Genomic DNA, 20,232 nt, shown 5'->3' on the forward strand with positions numbered 1-20,232 from the left:
GACAGCAACCAGTCTGGCTTCAGAAGTGGACATTCAACTGAGACGGCCTTGCTCTCAGTTGTTGAAGCTCTAAGACTGGCAAGAGCGGAATCCAAATCTTCAGTTCTTATCCTGCTTGATCTATCCGCTGCTTTTGACACGGTTAACCACCAGATCCTCCTATCAACGCTACTGGCGAAAGGCATCTTAGGAACAACACTTCAATGGTTTGAGTCTTACCTATCAGATAGGTCCTTCAAAGTATCTTGGAGAGGTGAGGTGTCCAAGTCTCATCATCTAACTACTGGGGTGCCTCAGGGCTCAGTTCTTGGATCACTTCTCTTCTCTGTCTACATGGCATCATTAGGTTCTGTCATTCAGAAACATGGCTTTTCATACCACTGCTATGCTGATGACACTCAACTCTACCTCTCATTCCATCCTGATGATCCGACGGTAGCTATTCGCATCTCAGCTTGTCTAACTGACATTTCTTCCTGGATGATGGACCATCACCTTCAACTCAACCTTGCCAAGACAGAACTGCTTGTGATTCCAGCAAACCCATTGTTCCATCACAATTTCACCATCAAGTTAGGCACATCAACCATAACTCCTTCAAAAACAGCTAGAAGCCTTGGAGTTATGATTGATGATCAGCTGACTTTCTCAGACCACATTGCTAAAACTGTCCGATCCTGCAGATTTGCTTTATTCAATATCAAGAAGATCAAGCCCTTTCTTTCGGAACATGCTGCACAACTCCTTGTTCAAGCTCTTGTTCTGTCCAGGCTGGACTATTGCAATGCCCTCTTGGCAGGTCTTCCAGCCAATTCTATCAAACCTTTACAATTAATTCAGAACGCGGCAGCAAGATTAATTTTTAATGAGCCAAAAAGAATACACGCCACACCTCTGTTTATCAATTTGCACTGGCTTCCAATAGCTGCTCGCATAAAATTCAAGGCATTGATGTTTGCCTACAAAACTACCACTGGCTCTGCACCCATTTACCTAAATTCGTTACTTCAGACTTATGTGCCCTCTAGAAGCTTGCGTTCTGCAAGTGAACGTCGCTTGATTGTTCCATCCCAAAGAAGCACAAAGTCACTTTTACGGACTTTTAAATTAAATGTTCCCTTCTGGTGGAATGAACTCCCCAACTCAATCCGAGCAGCTGAGTCCTTAGCCATCTTCAAGAATCGGCTTAAAACACATCTCTTCCATCTTTATTTGACCCTCTAACTTTAACACTCACTATTCTAATTCTATTCTTTAAAAAATCTAACTACCTTTCTAATCTTTTTGTATTCTATTTTCTTTTCATTTATTATGCAATTGTATATGTATGTGTGTGTGTATGTGTAAAGACCTCTAACTAGCTTGCTCTATTCTTTTATTTTTTTATTCTATCTGTTTTCTTTTTATTTATTATATTAGTTAAAATCCCATGCTACGTCTACTGTGTTAACCTAACTGAGACTTGTTATAGCACTTATATATCATTGCTCTTTTTGTTGTTTTTGATTGCTTCCACTGTCTTCATGTGTAAGTCGCTTTGGATAAAAGCGTCTGCTAAATGAATAAATGTAATGTAAATGTAATGTACATTAAACACAGGTGCGCTGTGCATCCATTGAGATTAACTGAATCACACAGATCGCCTGACTGAGAGTGAAACTTTAAAGCGCTCAGTCAGAGAGTGTTCGGCGAGTGAACATATATCTGAGCTAAACTTATACTTAGCCTCTAACTCACACAATGGCGTGTAAAATCTGAGAATTTATTAGCCATTGGCTAATATTAGAAATCATTTAGTCGCCAGAAGGAAGATTTAGTAGCATATGCGAGTGGTGTACTCGCAATTTAGAGGGTTGCTATGTAGTAAACAAACCCACACGTCTCTACCATTCATTCATTCAACCAATTTTTGGCATAACATTTAAAAATACTGGTCCATATGGAGATTTGATTTGATTAATTTATGCTAATTTTGACAAATTCTTTGACTGTCCATATTAAAATGTAAGTTTCATTTTCATGCCTGGATTTTGAGATTCCGTCGATGTCTTCTGCTTCGCGGTAATCATAGCGCTGTATGCATCAAGAACCGGGTTTGAACGGGACCTCGGTACCACCGGTACTTAAAGAAACCTGGTACCGTCACATTTTCACTTTTTTAGTACCGACTTGGTACCGAAGTACCGGATCTTTTGACAACACTAAGTACTATGATACAGTCTAAATCCTGACTGGAAATCCTCACAGATACCATTTTTCTCTAAGAAGGAATATAATTGTGAGGATACTACCTTTTCTAGTATCTTGGACAGAAAAGGGAGATTCGAGATCAGTCTATAATTAACCCTCTTGGCGCCACGGTCGAGTTTACTCGACAAGATGCGGCACTGAATAAAACGGCCGATTTTGTCAAATAGGGTGTCAAATTTCATGCAACCTCCCCTGCACTAGATAGCAGACATGTAATACATCATCTCTGACTGAAAAAAACGTCATGCTCCTATACAAAATCTTCGAGATAGAGTGCATTGAATCAGTGCGAATAAAAAGCGGAGCTTGTGTGAGAGTGAGCCATTTTATCTGACCAATATTGTCAACGTCAGCGAGTATTGGCATTAGATTATTATTATTTTCATTATTATTATTATCTAGTGGCATCAATAAAGCTTCAATAAAGCCGCAATGAGGTGTTGGAACTTTTATTCGCGGACACTGATTCTGAAGGGGAATATCTGCATTCAGAAGATGACGGTCATACTGAAAGTGAAAGTATAGCCCTACACCAAGCACAGACGGTGAATCATTTGCCCAATGTAAATAAATGGTCCTTTGCCAAATGTCAGAGGTGTGAACAATGTTAGCCGGGGTCGGAGTGTTCATCGCGAAATTATCAGGCATGTTTTTGTTGCGGGGACGAGGCGGGAGATTTTTACCGCGCTAGACATGTATATTTGTCTTCTGACCGCACCTCTCCGCAATCGCGGCGACAGTATTGTAGTGGAGACTTTGTCTAATGCCACTGGGTATGTTAGACAAGGTCGAAAGTATTCATAGGACAGTTAGGAAGGAAAGGTGGGGAGTTGCAATGACCCTGACAGTAGTCCGAGATGTGCACACTCGGCGCGTGCGCGAGGCAGATCTGGCCGCGCTGCTCATAGCAGAAGCAGAGGCGATGTGACATGGGGCATAGATTTTGAACTAAACAGGTCTTGTCTGCTTGTGTTTGTGTGTCATATGAATAATATATATGTGCCCCATACATGGAATCAGAGTGCCTGCTGCATGTAGTAAATTGAAAATCCCAACCGCTACATACATTCGGTTTGTTTCTACCATTTATTAGTAATGATTTACACAGTTTACATTCAGTATTGTGCAAAATAGCACACAGAAGGTTAGGGACATTTTTGGGGGGAAAGAAGTGCTCCATTTTATCATTTAAACGTGACTTTTCATGAAAATTCTATAATTCAAGATGACCACCCCATATGACGTCATAATATGCAAATTAGATGGGAAAATAAAATCACTACATAAACATTGGGTCATCCTTAATATTTTTATAATTGACAGAAAGTCTCTATCTTTTGTAAATTTTAAGATATAGCCTTTTGAAATTAAGATGTCAAAATCGAACGTTTTAGGAAAAAACCTCTGGTGCCTAAAGGGTTAACTAGTTCTTTGTAGCCGAATATATACTAGTGTCTGTGAATATTAAACTGCAAAATACTATTTAAATATAACTCCTGTAAATTCTACATCTCTGTGGGAGACGGGCACAGTGTGTTTTGTAATCTCTGAGCCCAGGTATCGGGAAGAGAAAAAGGGTATCGGAACATCTCTAACTGTATTGAATAAATACCTGGGGTTATGTTTGTTTTCTTCTAAAAGAGAAGAAAAGTAATCAAATCTAGCAGTTTTTAATGCTTTTCTGTAGGATAGGTTACTTTCCCGCCAAGCAATACGAAATACCTCTAGTTTTGTTTTCCTCCAGCTGTGCTCCATTTTCTGGGCTGCTCTTTTAACCCTTTCGAGTCGATTAACGCATATATGCGTTTTGAGTCATTTTCTCCTGATAACCCCGAAAAGAACTTAAATAACACTCTCAGTTTTAATCGTACAGATAAGAGAAATACATCAATCGAATCTGTAAAGGGTTTAGTTTTCTTTGGATACAGACATAATAACAAAGAACCTTTGTGCACTTATAAATTAAAGATAACAAACAAAGTGCGCTGTCTGCAGTCTTTGTCTCTGTTGATCGTCATGTACAAACACGTCATTAAAATGAACTGTAACTCCGTGAATACTCAACGAAGAGACATGAGAGAGATATCTATAGAAAGCCTGAAATGTCTACTTTTAAACTAAACAAGTGCTGCCGAAAACAAATATTCTGAGATAAAGTAATCCATATGAAAACAACGCGATGTCTATTTTTCATATCTCCGCTCATTATATCTAATGTGACCACGCCCCCGCGATTAACGCGCTATTCAGATTCAAACTGAAGCGCGCGGCTTGCATACACCCACACAGAAGAAAAAGCAGCGAGACTGTTCTTCAAGTTTTTATTTTATTTTACTGTTTGCTTCGCGATGAGAGGAATAAGACATAATTCACCCCAAAAAGATGTGATGTGGTTAAGGATTTGAGAAATGGATTTCCTCAGAAAAAAAGAATGAAGCACTTTATTCAACAGGGATCATAAACATGAGTAAGTCTCTTTTTATTTATTTTTACTAGTTTTCAAATAAAGTGTAAACATTTTACTAGTCAGACTTTTTCCAAATAGTTTTTCCAAACTATAATTCCTGACTAAATGTATAATCAAGTGAAACATTATGAAGTTTCAATAACAATATACAATACTATACCATTCAAAAGCTTGATGTAAATAATATAAATGTGACAAATAGAGATAACTCTAACAAATGTAAAAACAATGCAGTTCTTTCGATTTATTCCCCCTAAAAAAAACCTGAAAAATATTCTCAGCTCTTTTCAACATTAATAATAATAATGATGATGATGATGATGATAAATGGGGTTTATTTGGTAGAAAATAAGATTGTTAAAAGGATTTCTGAAGGATTGTGTGACTGGAGTAAGGATGCCAAAAAATTAGTTTGAAAGTAAGCTTTGATTGTCCCTAATAAACTGTTTAACTGCTCCCCCAAGTGGATATTAAATTATGTTGTGGGATAATTAAATATATTCTTAATAAACTACAAACATAAAATTACATACTTTTATTTTGTTCTCAGATTCTTTCTTGTAAGTCCTCCCTCACAGTGGCACAGTTGAATGAGAGGCTCATTATGCAGCTCATTATGTGGGCCTTTGTCTTCTCAGGTGTAAATCACAATGATATTCATGATAGTTGACGCCTACTCACATATGACTTTTACCAACAAAAAGTGTCTTACAAAATTTAAATCAATATATTGTTTTCTGTGAATGAGTAAACAAGATGATTTTCACATAATTTAGAATGAAAAATTCTAGGCTACAAGCTCCAGTTCTCAACTTTTCCGGCAACCAATTTTATTTATGTGTTTTATTGCCTTATTCAAGTGACTTAACATTTTTAGTTTTTCACTAACCATGCATAACATTTTTTTTCTCAAAAATACAATCATGTACATGCATGCATTTCACATATTATTATAGCCCAGTTTGTGCTGATTACAGTGATAATAGACTTTACCCATTTAGATATTTATAAGAAACTGAAAAAAACACAAATATCAGGGCATGACAAAACTTCTCCAGGCCCCAAAAATACCCTTAGACTCCAGAGGGTTAAGAGTGCCAGTGTGCTCATTATACCATGGTGTCAGACTGTTTTCCTTAACCTTCCTTAGGTGTAAAGGAGCAACTGTATTTAAAATGCTAGGAAAGAGAGAGTCCATAGTTTTTGTTACATCATCAAGTTATTCTAAGGTTTTGGATATGCTAAGGAATTTGGATACATCAGGAATACAACTTACAAATGCATTCTTTTGTGGTAGAAGTTATGATTCTACAATACTTGTAACAAGAAGTAGAATTTAGAATTTTGGCAATATGAAGTTTGCACAAAACTAAATAATGATCCTCGCTTGTCTGCATAATTTCAACACCATCAACATCAATTCAATGTGACAGTATTATCTCCAGAGTATGATTTCGACAATGAGTATGTCCTGAGATGTGTTGTCTAATCCCAATAGAGTTCAGAATGTCTATAAATGCTGATCCCGGATTTATCATTAACATTTGTTTCTCTTGATAATGTTAAATGAAGCACCATTAATTCAAATTAGTTATATTTGAAACCTGTGTGGCGGTGTAAAGAAAATCCGCCCCTTCCGTGCTCATATCGGGATGTGAAACAATTAAGTCGAGATTATATAAAGGAAGAATGGCTGGGAAAAAAGGGGGGGGGGGGGGGGGTAAACTCAAACACCAAGTGGCAGGTAAGAAAACCACATAATGGACGCAATTCTTACCTGAGGAGTTGATCGGCGGGAATGAGACGCATGCTGTATTAGGTCAGGTTCGGAAATAAAGATTCACCAGGCTGCAGAGAGTGTAACGAACTGCTGAAGGAACTCACAAGATCTTCATTCCATTGGGTTTTGCTAATCCAGAGAAAACACTGCCTCCCAAGGAACTTTTCCCTGCCAGACATGGTCAGCGATATTGTTTGCACACTAACGCACCTAATCGCATGCACTTCAACCACACATTCACGAGTCACTTTAAGTGACCGATTTATATTACTGACTTTCATTTAATTTCCCTTTCAGTATATCTATGACTTTGGTTGGTCAAGAGAAAAAAATATATACTAATCCTGTTTTTTTTTTTTTTTTTTCTGGACCGCTGATGAGTGTTTTAGAAGAGAATTTGGAAGAGAATGCCTCGGATCTGCTGATCTTGTTTACTTTGACGTCTACTCAGTTCATTTAATTATGCTTGTATGAAAACCTTGTCGTTTACAATTGTTTTTCTATTTATCATTATTTAATTTTTTTTATTATTATTCATTTGTTTTTTTCCTTTCCTCCTGTGTTTATATGGGGTTTTGATTTGTGTCCAGAATTGTGTATAAAGAGGGGAAAATATATATATAATAATGAATTCTTTCAAACTGCAAGTTGTTTGTTTTCTACCAACTAACATACAAGCAATCCATCTAGTTTTTGTGTAACTGTGGTTCTAAAAATCTCCCTGGGTTATTATGGTATTTAGAAATTTATTTGGTGACCAGCCAAAATCCTGTTTGGCACCCCAACTATGAAATAGATACTGTTTCCAAAAAGTCACTAGGGCATGCCACCGTTACACCTGCCCTCTGAGAAATCCTTAAAACTTTGTTATAAATTGAAGCAACACCTCCCCCTTTGCCTTTTGGACACGGCTCATGTTTAAAACTGTAATCTCGGGGGGTGGACTCATTTAAAATAATGTAATCATCAGGTTTTAGCCAGGTTTCTGTCAAACAGATCACATCTAGATTGATCAATGATCATATTATTTACCAAAAGTGTTTTCGTAGAAAGGGATCTGATATTCAATAAGCCAAGCTTTATCATTTGTTTATCCATATTGCATCTGTTTTTTATTTGTTGAACCTAAATTAAATTGTTACTCTTAAATTGGTTTGGACGTTTTTTGTATTTTCTTGTTCGGGGAACAGACACAGTCTCTATAGTGTGATATCTAGGTGAAAGAGTCTCTATGTGCTGATAATTAACTGACCTCTGTGACGTGAGGCAGCTAGCAGATGGTCGGTTTAGCAAGTCTGTCTGCCTCCGGAACCGAACAATATACAGGAATCCCTGAGCTAGACTCATCCAAAGCCCTATCTAGAGCCCTAACATTCTTACTGTACTCAATTAAAGTTTGGATGCGTGTCTCTAATTCTGAAATAAAATCTTCTCTGTTAGCCTAACTATTTCCCTGCATTTACCACATGTGAATCCCTCATCAGCGACAGAGATAGATAAACTGTACATGTGGCAAGAGGTGCAAATAACAATAACAGGGGAAGCCATTACTCACCGTGATGAAATGTTCTTACCACAGTTGTTTGATGAACTTGAGTGAGAGAGAGTAGCGATTGAGTAGAGGAGAAAAGAAAATGCTAATGACAAGATAACGCAATGCAGCTGCACTGCACTCACGGATTTAAAATAAAAGTGAATTATCAAAATTAATCTGATAAGATTGATCGATAATATCAGAAATATGGTGGGAAATCAGTTAAATTTTATCATTTTATACAACAAAGAGTGATAGTAAAAACATGAACACTTAAAAACATTCAAGCACCTTTAATTATATTCATCCCATATTCTTGCATGTTTCTCTTAAGAGTTACAAGCAGATCATCAAGCCTGCTGTTCTGGATCCTGGCCCATTCCTGATAGCCCATATTTTGAAGGACATGGAGCAACTAAGCAGAGCTCTAGGCAAAGGGCTGGATGATACAGTCAGTTCAATTCATTTGACCATCCACAGTCTACTGGATCCCCATCAGACCAGCAAGTGTAAGAGTCCCACAACTCATCTTAAATTTGTCACTTGCCATATTGATCTCCTGCCTCAGATATTCTAGAAATATTATATTTTGTTATTCTAAATAGGGCCAGTTCCTTGTGATCCAAACCTATCCACTAAAGATACAAGAAATGGATGGGAAAATGCCATGAATACTGATGTCATCACAAACCAGCTGAAGGTCAACATGTCATCTTTTAGTACATCACAGAACCCAGAATGCATTATGCGACTTTTTTTGCATCTTAGTTTTAGTGTGTAAATCATGTTGCCTTTAGCAATGGAAATGGATCTATAAATGTATTTACAGTTAAAAACATATTTCATTGTTAAGTAGTTGTTTTATAATACTGGACCTAACAAAAGCTGAAACCTGAATGTTTAAAATGTGTTAATTGTTGCATTAAGGACCTCAGTAGTAGGATATTTATATTAACCCTTAGATTAGCGGATTATTACTTTCCATTCTTTGATCTTTCTCTCAGGTTTTGGAGCATCAGCTAAAGGAAGTAAACTCCTTCATCAGGAAAGATGAACGAGTGTCTTCTAATCCAGTAATGAAGTTGACATTTGGGGAGCCAGGGCTTTTCCTTCGCTCTCTGCCCCAGAACTCCCTCATCCATAATTCATCCATCTGGAGCTGCAGAGGGAAGCTCTCGATGTTGAGTTTGACCCACATTGTGGAGCAAAACAATGGCCGGGACACCTTGCCAGTGCTCTGGAGGTTCCTTCAGAGGGTAAGATATTTATCAACCAGAGTGTTTGTCATTAGTTGAACAATTAGAGTATGTATTTCATGATGCCTGCTTTCTAGACCGATTGTTTATGTTGTGCAGACAGTCATTTGATTATTAGCATGGTTGACTTTGATGTTAGTCTTACTGACATATGAAGGACCAGCCATAGTTTATTTAGTTTTAACATGCTGGTTAGTGGTGGATGTATCTGCAGTTATAAAACAGAGTGGAAAAATTTTGAGAAAACAGCAACTGTAAAGCTGTATATTTCAGGAAGCAGAGCTACGGTTGGTGCGGTTCCTTCCAGACATCTTGGTTCTCCAGAGGGATTTGGTAAAAAAGTTCCAGAACACGACAGAGCTAAACTACAACACTATTGGAGAGTTCCTGCAAAATCAGAAAGCAGGTACCACCATATTATTGATGATTGCCTTGGGGAAATTTTTGAGTCAGTATGGAGATATAAATGATTGGTCAATGATCATTACATTGTTGTTAATAATTTCAGTAAGCTTGTCGATGATTGATTTGCCCATTTTAAAGGGTTAGTTCACCCAGATAGCAAATTTATGTAATTAATAACTTACCCTCATGTTGTTTCAAACCCGTAAAACCTCCGTTTATCTTTGGAACACAGTTTAAGATATTTTAGATTTAGTCCGAGAGCTCTCAGTCCCTCCATTGAAGCTGTGTGTGCGGTATACTGTCCATGTCCAGAAAGGTAAGAAAAACATCATCAAAGTAGTCCACGTGACATCAGAGGGTCGGTTAGAATTTTTTAAAGCATCGAAAATACATTTTGGTCCAAATATAGCAAAAACGATGACTTTATTCAGCATTGTCTTCTCTTCCGTATCTGTTGTGAGAGAGAGTTCAGAATCAGTTCAGTTCAGATGCCCTGTGTGTCTGTCTGCTTCACGCTGAATCACACATGCGCAGTATCATCAGCTCCTCGGTTCACGAATCGGACGCGTCTGACAGAAACGGTTCTTGACTCTTGAATGAGTCAATGTTTTGTTCGTTATCTGGCTCGGCTCGGTGTTCATCTTCAGTTCTCTCTTCACAGCAGTTCAGTCAGTGTACTGTTTGAGTACATTAATTTCACCAGGATATTGGTTTGTTTGACCTCAGAGGGAGTGTAAGCCACATTAAAAAAGTTAACAGCTTAAGTCATTTGTGGATTAATGCATATTAGAGATGCGAACCGTTTTAAACTATTCAGTTCGATTTGGTGAACTGAATGATTAGTTCGCGAACCGGATATCCAGACTGCTTTGATTTGAACTCTCTCTCACAATTTCTCTAATAATCAAGTTTGCTTTCATTGCAAAAATAGTGATTGTGCCATGTTTTCATTCAACAGCTTCACTCGCTGCTTGGTATGAAAAGCGCATAAAAATCTTTATATCAACTTGGAACCAAATCAGGGTATCACTGACTACCACAGGTAACCCATCTCCTACCTACAATGGCAAGCATAAGTTTGTTAAAATAACTGGATTACTGCATTGATTAAAATATTGTCTGATCTTCATCAAGTCACAATTGTAGACAAACACAGTGTGAATTAACTAATATCTCAAAACATTGTACGTTTCAAGTATTTCAAATTGAGTATTTTATTGAAGTTAAGTGTAGAAATCGAAATATTTACAAGCATTCACAGACTTATTCTTTCCTCTGTCATGACCACTTTCTTTCCACTTTAGACCACGGTGCATTAATTGACAGATGACTGTTATTTTTTTCCATTGATGAGTGATGCATGAGATGGTCTCTTTGTGTCAGGTGAGATAAAGCTGCCGAATGATTACACTCAAGAGGATCTGGGTCTGGACGCAGACATGCAGGTGCTGCTGCCACAAAGAAGTGGCCTGGGGCTGTGCTCCACCGCCCTTGTCAGCTACCTCATCACCCTGCACAACGACCTCATCTACACTGTGGAAAGGTACACCGGAGAGGAGTCTGGGTAAGACATTCAGCAAATTTAGTGCTATGCCATTTGTGGGGTTTGATATAGTAGTCACTGCAGTTATTGACTTCAGCAAACCTTTAATCATCATGACATATAACTCATCATGTATCATATGTGTCTATGAGAGATATTTCATACCATGGGTCTTTAGATGTTTACTTTTATTGATCATTCACCAGTAGTTCTCTGGCAGCTTAACTCAAGGTTTAAAGTCCAAAAGGCAGCTGCTAGACTTCTTAGTGGCACACTCTTATTCTCTCTGCATTGGTGTGTGTTTTAGAATAGAGTTTAAGGGGTTTTCAAGATGGCGGCTTGAATGGAGGCTGTGTGTAGTTGAGCCGGTAGTGTCTATTTGCTGAGTTTCCTGCTATTACAATTAGGGCTGGGCGATATATTGAATATTAGCAATAATATTTCATATTTCATATTTAAGCAAACCTTCCCAAAAGAATGCGCTGAATGTCCAAAAAAGGAACATGTAACTGCGGACTACCCATTGCGGAAGCGCCGCCGCCGATGATCTGAAAACATTAACATGCTGGAGTTTAGCGACCTAATTAATGAAAGCATTGTTTAGCCGGTCCATGTTCTTTCATGAGATCTCGACTGTATTGTTTAAGATTGTGATTGCTGACTAAATGCACTTACTCGGCCACTGATGTTTGAATAGAGAAACATAGACAATGGCCATTTGGGAATACTATTAGGGAAATTCCCTGTTAAATTTACCAGTCTTCATAATACAGACAGAGAGAGTGCAAAAGTCTTTGGTATTCATTTATATATATTTATATATAAGAAATAGCTATGTGCTTCAGCAACTAGCTCCCCATCAAAGAGGAATTTTTAGTGTCAGTGGGAACATAGTTTCATGCCACAGAGCTTCTCTTAAAACCTTGTTTTCTAAGTTAAAAACTTTTTGTAAAAATTTTTCTTTTACAAAAACTTGTAAAAAAAAATAATAAGATAAAATAATTATCCCAGTTGCAGTCTAAATTGTGAATTGCATGCACTAAAAAGTTGACTGAATGCACTTTCCGTACTTGTTTTGCACTACTTCTGCACTACTTCAGTTACATATAAGTTCTAAGTTCACTGGATGCGGAGCCTGTTGGTAATACTTGATTGCCCAATGTAGATTGTAGGCTTTCCAGATAAGTATACACTGATGCGAGTTTAAATTTGTTGGATATTTCCTCGTTTCTTTTTGTCGTTAGGGGACCTCTTTTCACTTGGGCTCCCATTATGCAACACGAGGTAAAGTGTGTAACTTTTTTTTAATTTTACTTACCACTTGTCTGTTTGGCTGACATCCACATCGTTCAAATTGTACATTTGGACTACATTATGTATGATATACAATTAGAATGCTAAAGCTTAAAGTGTGTACATGAAATGTTAATGGTATTCATACACCTATTAAAAGAAGAAAAGTTTTAACTTTTTTAAAATAGGAGGGGGTACAAATTGCTTTACTACAGGAGACCCTTTGAAGTGATCAGTAACGTGCTAAGCTATCACATATATATATATATATATATATATATATATATATATATATATATATATATATATAATAAATCAATTTGCTGGTGGTTATGCGTGTATAATCCTCTATGAGATTTTTTTGCAGTGTTCTTTCGGGCTGGATTCAGAACCAGGTGCTCGACTTGCAGTGCTTCCTTACTAGTTGATATTATTGTCTAGCTGGTATGACAGCCCTGATTCCAGCTTCCTGGATCATGCGGCCAGGTCATAGGCTTCTGCGGGAGCCTTCTTAATCACCAGGCCCCTGGCACGGCACTGCAACAATTTCCTGGATGTCTGGCCAGGTCCGCCTGATGGGCTTCCTGGTCACCTGGATATCCCTTCTTGCTGACACATCAAGTGGGAAGTGCAGGTGGCATTTATGAGAATCTTCTTGAAAAAAGGTTGTTTTAGGCAGTGCTCCCCTCGCCTCAGAGGGTTGTATTTGAGCTTGCCTCTTCCAGTCTGTTCGGTAACTCTGCAATCCTTAGGAAGCTTTAAGTACACATGCTAAGCTCTGTATATTTTCTGAATCCATATGGTGGCAAGTAGCATGCAAGACTCTGCGCACTTTCTGAAATCCGGTACGGTAAGGGTTACGCGCTCTGATTTATTAACTAAACTGCTGCCGCAAATTCATTGCTATTCCCACAAGAGGCAAACGCACTCATGCATACGCGTTCTACAAACTAGGGTAAATGGTGAAATACATCTCCCATAGTAGTCCCGCAATTGCCTCACAATGAGCACAGCAGAGCAAATCTCGAGAGCTGAACGCACTTGCTCTTTAGCAAACACATAGCATGCGAGCCGTGTGAACTTCCGGTATCATAGCAAAACCTCTGGCGAGAAATATGCACTCCTAAACACTGTAAGCTTCAAACAAAACGGTCAGTGAAGATGAAGAAGAGTCAAGTCACCTTTATTTATATAGCGCTTTAAACAAAATACATTGCGTCAAAGCAACTGAACAACAAGGTCTTTATAGGGGATCTGTATCTGGGGCTCTAGTTGTCCTGGTCTCCGCTGTCTTTCGGGGCTGTAGAGGTCCTTTCTAGGTGCCGATACACCATCTGGTCTTAGTTACGTACTGGATCCGGGTTATTGTAGTGACCCTCTGATCTGGATACAGACTGGATCTGGTGGCTACGGTGACCTCGGAATAAGAGAGAAACAGATTAATATTATCTTAGATGCCATTCTTCTAATGATGTAGCAAGTACATTGGGTGTTCTGGGAAGTGTTCCCGGTTCTGGTTTACCTAATTAATGCAGCCTAAAAATCCTTTAACGGATTTGGATATTAGAAGCATATTAGTATGTTATGTGTAAACCAGGTTAAAGAGATGGGTCTTTAATCTAGATTTAAACTGCAAGAGTGTGTCTGCCTCCTGAACAATGTTAGGTAGGTTATTCCAGAGTTAAGGCGCCAAAAAGGAAAAGGTGCTGAAGGCACAGTAGTGACCTCAGGGGTTGTCGCAAGTCACTTGATCGAAGTTTTTTGCATTGTATGCTTCAGCAACGGGTCACAACGAGGTGTTCCTCATAGCAACCCCGAGAGGACACACAGTTCAAAGTTCCCTTGAAAGGGAATTGCTTTTATTAACATTTATTGGCCATTTGGCCACCCAGGTGATTTTCTGACTACAGCATTTGCCAAATTAGGGGAGTTAAGACACCTGTTTATTTGGGGAGATTTTAATTTTCATTTATGCCCCATTATAGATAAATTCCCAACAGGTAAATCATTATTATCAACTCAGGCTAAAACTTCTAAGGCTCTCCGTGAAAATTTGAATATGTAGATATTTGGATGACCTGCTAGAACAGGAGTATACTTTTTTCTGTAGGGTTCATAGCTTCTATACTATGATAGATTATTTATTTTCTCCAAAAAATATGTTGCAGCATATAATGTCTTGCCATATAGGTAATATATCTATAATCGACCATGCAGCAGTTTTTGCTAAATATACTCATTTGGGAAACAAAATACTAAAAAATAAATACTCTAATAGTTGGAGAATTCACCAATTAATTTTGGCTGATCGTAATTTTATATCCTATTTTACTGAGGAGTTTAACTCTTTCATGTCCATTAACTCTGCCTCAACTGAAGATTCAATTCAATTCAATTTAAGTTTATTTGTATAGCACTTTTTACAATACAAATCATTGCAAAGCAACTTTACAGAAAATTATGTTTCTACAATATTAAGTAGTAGCTTATGATGACTGTCAGTTTGTGCACGTATGACAGAATTTTTAGAAAATTAATACAAGACATAGTCAGCCAGACGATGAACATTATTAATATTATTAATAATTATTATAAGATGCAGTCACACTTGTAGCAATATTTGTTAGTTCTGTTTGTTGATTCAGGGTTAGCATCATTTGAGGTCCTCTGAGGGTCAGCATCATCTCTTCTCAGGTGTTCTGGATCCAGACTGGAGCTTGTGTAAATCCTAGTTACATCCCGTGGCAAAACATAGAAACAAATAGAGACATCATTAGCATAGCTGCTGATCTAACAAAATAAAATTAATTAGTTTAACCCAAGCTAAAGAATGAGAATGTGCATTTGATCAGATGCAAATACATTTACAATTTTAGATATACATTATTCTAATTCTTGGCGAAAGAGATGCATTTTTAATCTAGATTTAAACAGAGAGAGTGTGTCTGAACCCCGAACATTATCAGGAAGGCTATTCCAAAGTTTGGGAGCCAAATGTGAAAAGGTTCTACCTCCTTTAGTGGACTTTGCTATCCTAGAAATTACCAAAAGTCCGGCGTTTTGTGACCTTAGGGAGCGTGATAGATTGTAAAGTGGTAGAAGGCTAGTTAGGTACGCAGCTAAACCATTTAGGGCCTTATAGGTAAGTAATGATCATTTGTAACTGATATGGAACTTAATAGGTAGCCAGTGCAGAGACTGTAAAATTGGGGTAATATGATAATATTTTCTTGACTTGGTAAGGACTCTAGCTGCTGCATTTTGGACTACCTGTAGCTTGTATATTGAAGAAGCAGGACAACCACCTAGAAGTGCATTACAATAGTCCAATCTAGAGGTCATGAATGCATGAACTAGCTTTTATGCATCAGAAACAGATAACATGTTTCGTAGCTTGGCAATGTTTCTCTAAGATGGAAGAATGCAGTTTTTGTAACATGGGAAATATGATTTTCAAAAGACAAGTTGCTGTCTAATATAACACCCAGATTTTTGACTGTAGAGGAATTAACAGTACATCCGTCTAGTTGCAGATTGTAATCTACAAGATTCTGTGTAGTGTTTTTTGGTCCAATAATTAATATCTATGTCTTATCCGAATTTAATTGTAGAAAATTATTGGTTATCCAAACTTTTACATTTTTAACATACTCTGTTAGCTTAGATAATTTAGAAGTTCAATGAAAAAAGTATGTCTCGTTGAGATATATAGCTGAGTATCATCAGTATAAAAGTGTAAGCTAATTCCGTATTTTCTAATAATATTACCAAGGGGCAACATGTATATTGAAAATAGAAGGGAACCTAGGACGGATCCTTGTGGCACTCCATATTTTACTGGTGATAAACGAGATGACTCTCCATTTAAATAAACAAAATGGTAGCGATCGGACAGGTAGGATCTAAACCATCTTAGAACCTGTCTAGTACCTGTATAGTTTTGTAATCGATCTATGAGTATGTCATGATCTATAGTGTCGAACGCAGCACTAAGATCAAGTAAAACTAGCAATGAGAGATGCAGCCTTGATCTGACGCAAAAAGCAGGTCATTTGTAATTTTAACAAGTGCAGTTTCTGTGCTATGGTGGTGCCTGAAACCTGACTGAAATTCTTCATACAGATCATTTTTGTGCAGGAAGGTGCTCAATTGAGCAGACACAACTTTTTCAAAAAAATTTTACATAAATGGTAGATTTGAAATAGGCCTATAATTTGCCAGTTCACTAGGATGTAGTTTTGTTTTCTTAATAACCGCCAGCTTGTATGGTTTTGGGACGTGACCTAAAGATAACGACCAGTTAATGATATTGAGAAGCGGTTCTTCGGCTACAGGTAACAACTCTTTCAGCAATTTTGTGTGTACAGGATCTAATAAACATGTTGTTGATTTAGATACAGTGATAAGTTTATTTAGCTCTTCCTGTCCTATATTTGTAAAGCACTGCAGTTTTTTTTTTGGGTGCGATGGATGAAACTGAAGTGTTAAACGCTGTAGAATCTACATTCGCTATTGTATTTCTAATGTTATCTATTTTATCAGTGAAGAAATTCATGAAGTATTTACTATTAACCCCTTACCAGTCACCCCCCATTTTTGGCATGGAGACAGAAATGACATACCCAAAATTAAAATGTTTCTGTTCATGATTCTTTCTGACTAGATACATAATCAACAGAATCATTCAGACTGTTATGATAATAGAGATATATAAGCTCAAACATAAAAGCAAAAATAAGAATATTAAAAACATATTTTTTAAATGTATTTAAAAAATTGTTGATGTAGGATATGAGTTTAGAAACACAGTGTAGCTAAAGCCACAAGTCTACCAAAGCTTCATATGAAAATTTCATAAACTAATCTGTAAAACTGTGAATTTTATGAAATATTGAATATGAAGGCTAATCTGATTGATTTATGGCACTCTGTAAGATCTCACATGTAAACACTCCTGTGTGCTTTATCTGTGCTTTTGTCTCTGCAAACTCATGCATTCATGATTATATTGTTCTCACCAAACTAGTCTTTCACACCTCCGTCAGGTATTATCACATTATCCGCATTATTCTTTCATCATTATTCTTTTGCTTTTATTCCACCTTCATCAGCCTTTGTTGTGGTATTTTTAAGCTTTACAATCCACTAAGCTCAGAATGCATTTATCCCTTATTTATCAAAAGTATTACTATAAAAATACAACAAAACATTTTCTTACAACCTTACGTGAATCATTGTGACAGAAATGCATTATGAATTAGAAATGCACCTGCTATTAGTAGCATTAGAGCTAACTTTAGCATCAAGCTACATCAGACAATTTATGAAATTATTAGTACACTTTTACTCAAAACTCACTTTAAACCCCGATCGAGTGTTTGTAATAACTTCCTTTAGCGATGAGGGGTGGAATTTGTTTGTTTACTGTTGTAAAAATATGCTATTTATAGCCTTTTACATCGCTGCACAAGTAAGCATTTTAGATGTACATTTTCAAAAAAATTTATAAAAATGCCCAAGAAGTTGAAAGTGAAACAATAATAAACTGGGGCCATTCAGCGTTAAACTGTAAATTCAGTTTTTATGACTGGATTCTGCGATTCCCTCCGCGTTTTCTGCATCGCGGAAATCATAAGGCCCTAGTTGTGGTATGCCAGCTCTATCTTGCAATGGACACATGCCACTACATTCTCTTTACGTTTACCCACTCCCTTAAATCAAAACACTGCTGACTCCTTGCAGTATGTGATTTCAGACTCAGCGCTTGTGTCTCCTTCCGCTTTGTGGGTGACTTAAACGCGTTGTCACATTAAAAAAATCATTGCGAAAGAACCTGACATGAGATTTAAAATAAATTAAAAGAGGCTTCGAGGCAGAGGAATTTGTCTCGATCAATTTTTGTAATCGAGTTAATCAAGTTACTCGAGGAATCGTTTCAGCCCTAATGGACATGGTCAGAAACAATGCTCAGGTTGTCCGTGGTATTTAAACGATGCCCAATTGGTACTAAGGGGCCTAAAGTGTGCAAAGAAAACATCCCCCACACCATTACACCACCACCACCAACCTGCACAGTGGTAACAAGGCATGATGGATCCATGTTCTTATTATGTTTACGCCAAATTCTGACTCTACCATCTGAATGTCTCAACAGAAATTGAGACTCATCAGACCAGGCATTTTTCCAGTCTTCAACTGTCCAATTTTGGTGAGCTCGTGCAAATTGTAGCCTCTTTTTCCTATTTGTAGTGGAGATGAGTGGTACCCGGCGGGGTCCTCTGCTGTTGTAGTCCATCCGCCTCAAGGTTGTGCGTGTTGTGGCATCACAAATGCTTTGCTGCATACCTCGGTTGTAATGAGTGGTTATTTCAGTCAAAGTTGCTCTTCTATCAGCTTGAATCAGTCGGCCCATTCTCCTCTGACCTCTAGCATCAACAAGGAATTTTCGCCCACAGGGCTGCCGCATACTGGATGTTTTTCCCTCTTCACACCATTCTTTGTAAACCCTAGAAATGGTTGTGCTTGAAAATCCCAGTAACTGAGCCGATTGTGAAATACTCAGACCGACCCGTCTGGCACAAACAACCATGCCACGCTCAAAATTTCTTAAATCACCTTTTTTCCCATTCTGACACCCCTAAATGCATTGAAGCAACTGCCATGTAATTGGTTGATTGGATCATTTCATTAATGAGGAATTGAACAGGTGTAAGATTAAAAAGGGAATTAAGATCAATATAACTCAAAGGGGATTGAATTACAGTGAATAAGAACCAAATTAGTATGCAAATTATTCAGAATTAATATTTAACACTTTATCAACTATTCGTCCACCAATAAGTTGAGGTTAGGGTATTTTATCAATTCTGGACAAAATATTATCCCGTGCCCTACGGTAATAATATCATGAAATTATGACTGATTATGAGCAAGGTAACAGAATCTACAGTTTAAGGCAGTAACATGTAAGCACACAGCACAAGACACTGATATGTAAAATCAAACAAGGCTTTATTGAACTACTCTAATACACACAAACTAAACTAACGAAAACACACAAACATTCATGAGGTTTTGGATGCATTTCCTTCTCTAACGAAGTTGCTGGAGAGGGATTCTCTGGTGCTGATTTGCTGGCAGTCGGTCAATTATGCGTTTCGGAGGGACAGCAATCGATGGTGAGTGGTTGGTTGGCTTTGCCGGGTGGCGCTTTGTTCGCAAGACTTCCTGGATTGCGGGTTGCTATGCAACGGAGTTTCTCTGAGAGGGTTTTCTTGGCCTAAGTTCAACGAAAGATCTTATGGAAGAGTCGATGAGTTTTGAGTAGGGCTGGGTACCGAACTTCGATGCCTTTATGGTACCGAACGAAAATCTTCGATACTATTGAGTATCAAATTTTCTTTTATCTTTTGGTGCCAAATTTCGGTTCCAAAAGCCAAGCGGACGGATTATTTTTTTGTTTGTTTGTTTTTTTGCCATCGTTTAAGACGATTCAGTTCAATTTGGTGAACTGAATGATTTGTTCGTGAACCGGATATCCAGACTGATTTGGTTCTCACACGACAGACACGGAAGAGAAGACAATGCTGAATAAAGTCGGCGCTTTTGCTATTTTTGGACCAAAATGTATATTCGATGCTTCAAAAAATTCTAACTGACCCTCTGATGTCATATGGACTACTTTGATTATGTTTTTCTTACATT

General features: G+C 37.7%; 1 protein-coding gene across 6 annotated transcripts in view; it reads left to right on the forward strand.

Annotated features, from left to right (window-relative positions):
• LOC127953338 (E3 ubiquitin-protein ligase rnf213-alpha) overlaps positions 1-20,232 on the forward strand; it is a 125,083-nt gene that overhangs the window by 68,213 nt on the left and 36,638 nt on the right. For all 6 annotated transcript variants that reach the window (XM_052552492.1, XM_052552491.1, XM_052552493.1 and 3 more), the window contains 6 exons: positions 8,366-8,540; positions 8,637-8,731; positions 9,036-9,287; positions 9,561-9,693; positions 10,651-10,734; positions 11,076-11,256. In XM_052552492.1, coding sequence (XP_052408452.1) covers positions 8,366-8,540; positions 8,637-8,731; positions 9,036-9,287; positions 9,561-9,693; positions 10,651-10,734; positions 11,076-11,256 — 920 coding nt within the window. The remainder of the gene's footprint in view (positions 1-8,365; positions 8,541-8,636; positions 8,732-9,035; positions 9,288-9,560; positions 9,694-10,650; positions 10,735-11,075; positions 11,257-20,232) is intronic.

This window comes from Carassius gibelio, chromosome B3 (genome assembly GCF_023724105.1).
Source record: "Carassius gibelio isolate Cgi1373 ecotype wild population from Czech Republic chromosome B3, carGib1.2-hapl.c, whole genome shotgun sequence".
Lineage (NCBI taxonomy): Eukaryota > Metazoa > Chordata > Actinopteri > Cypriniformes > Cyprinidae > Carassius > Carassius gibelio.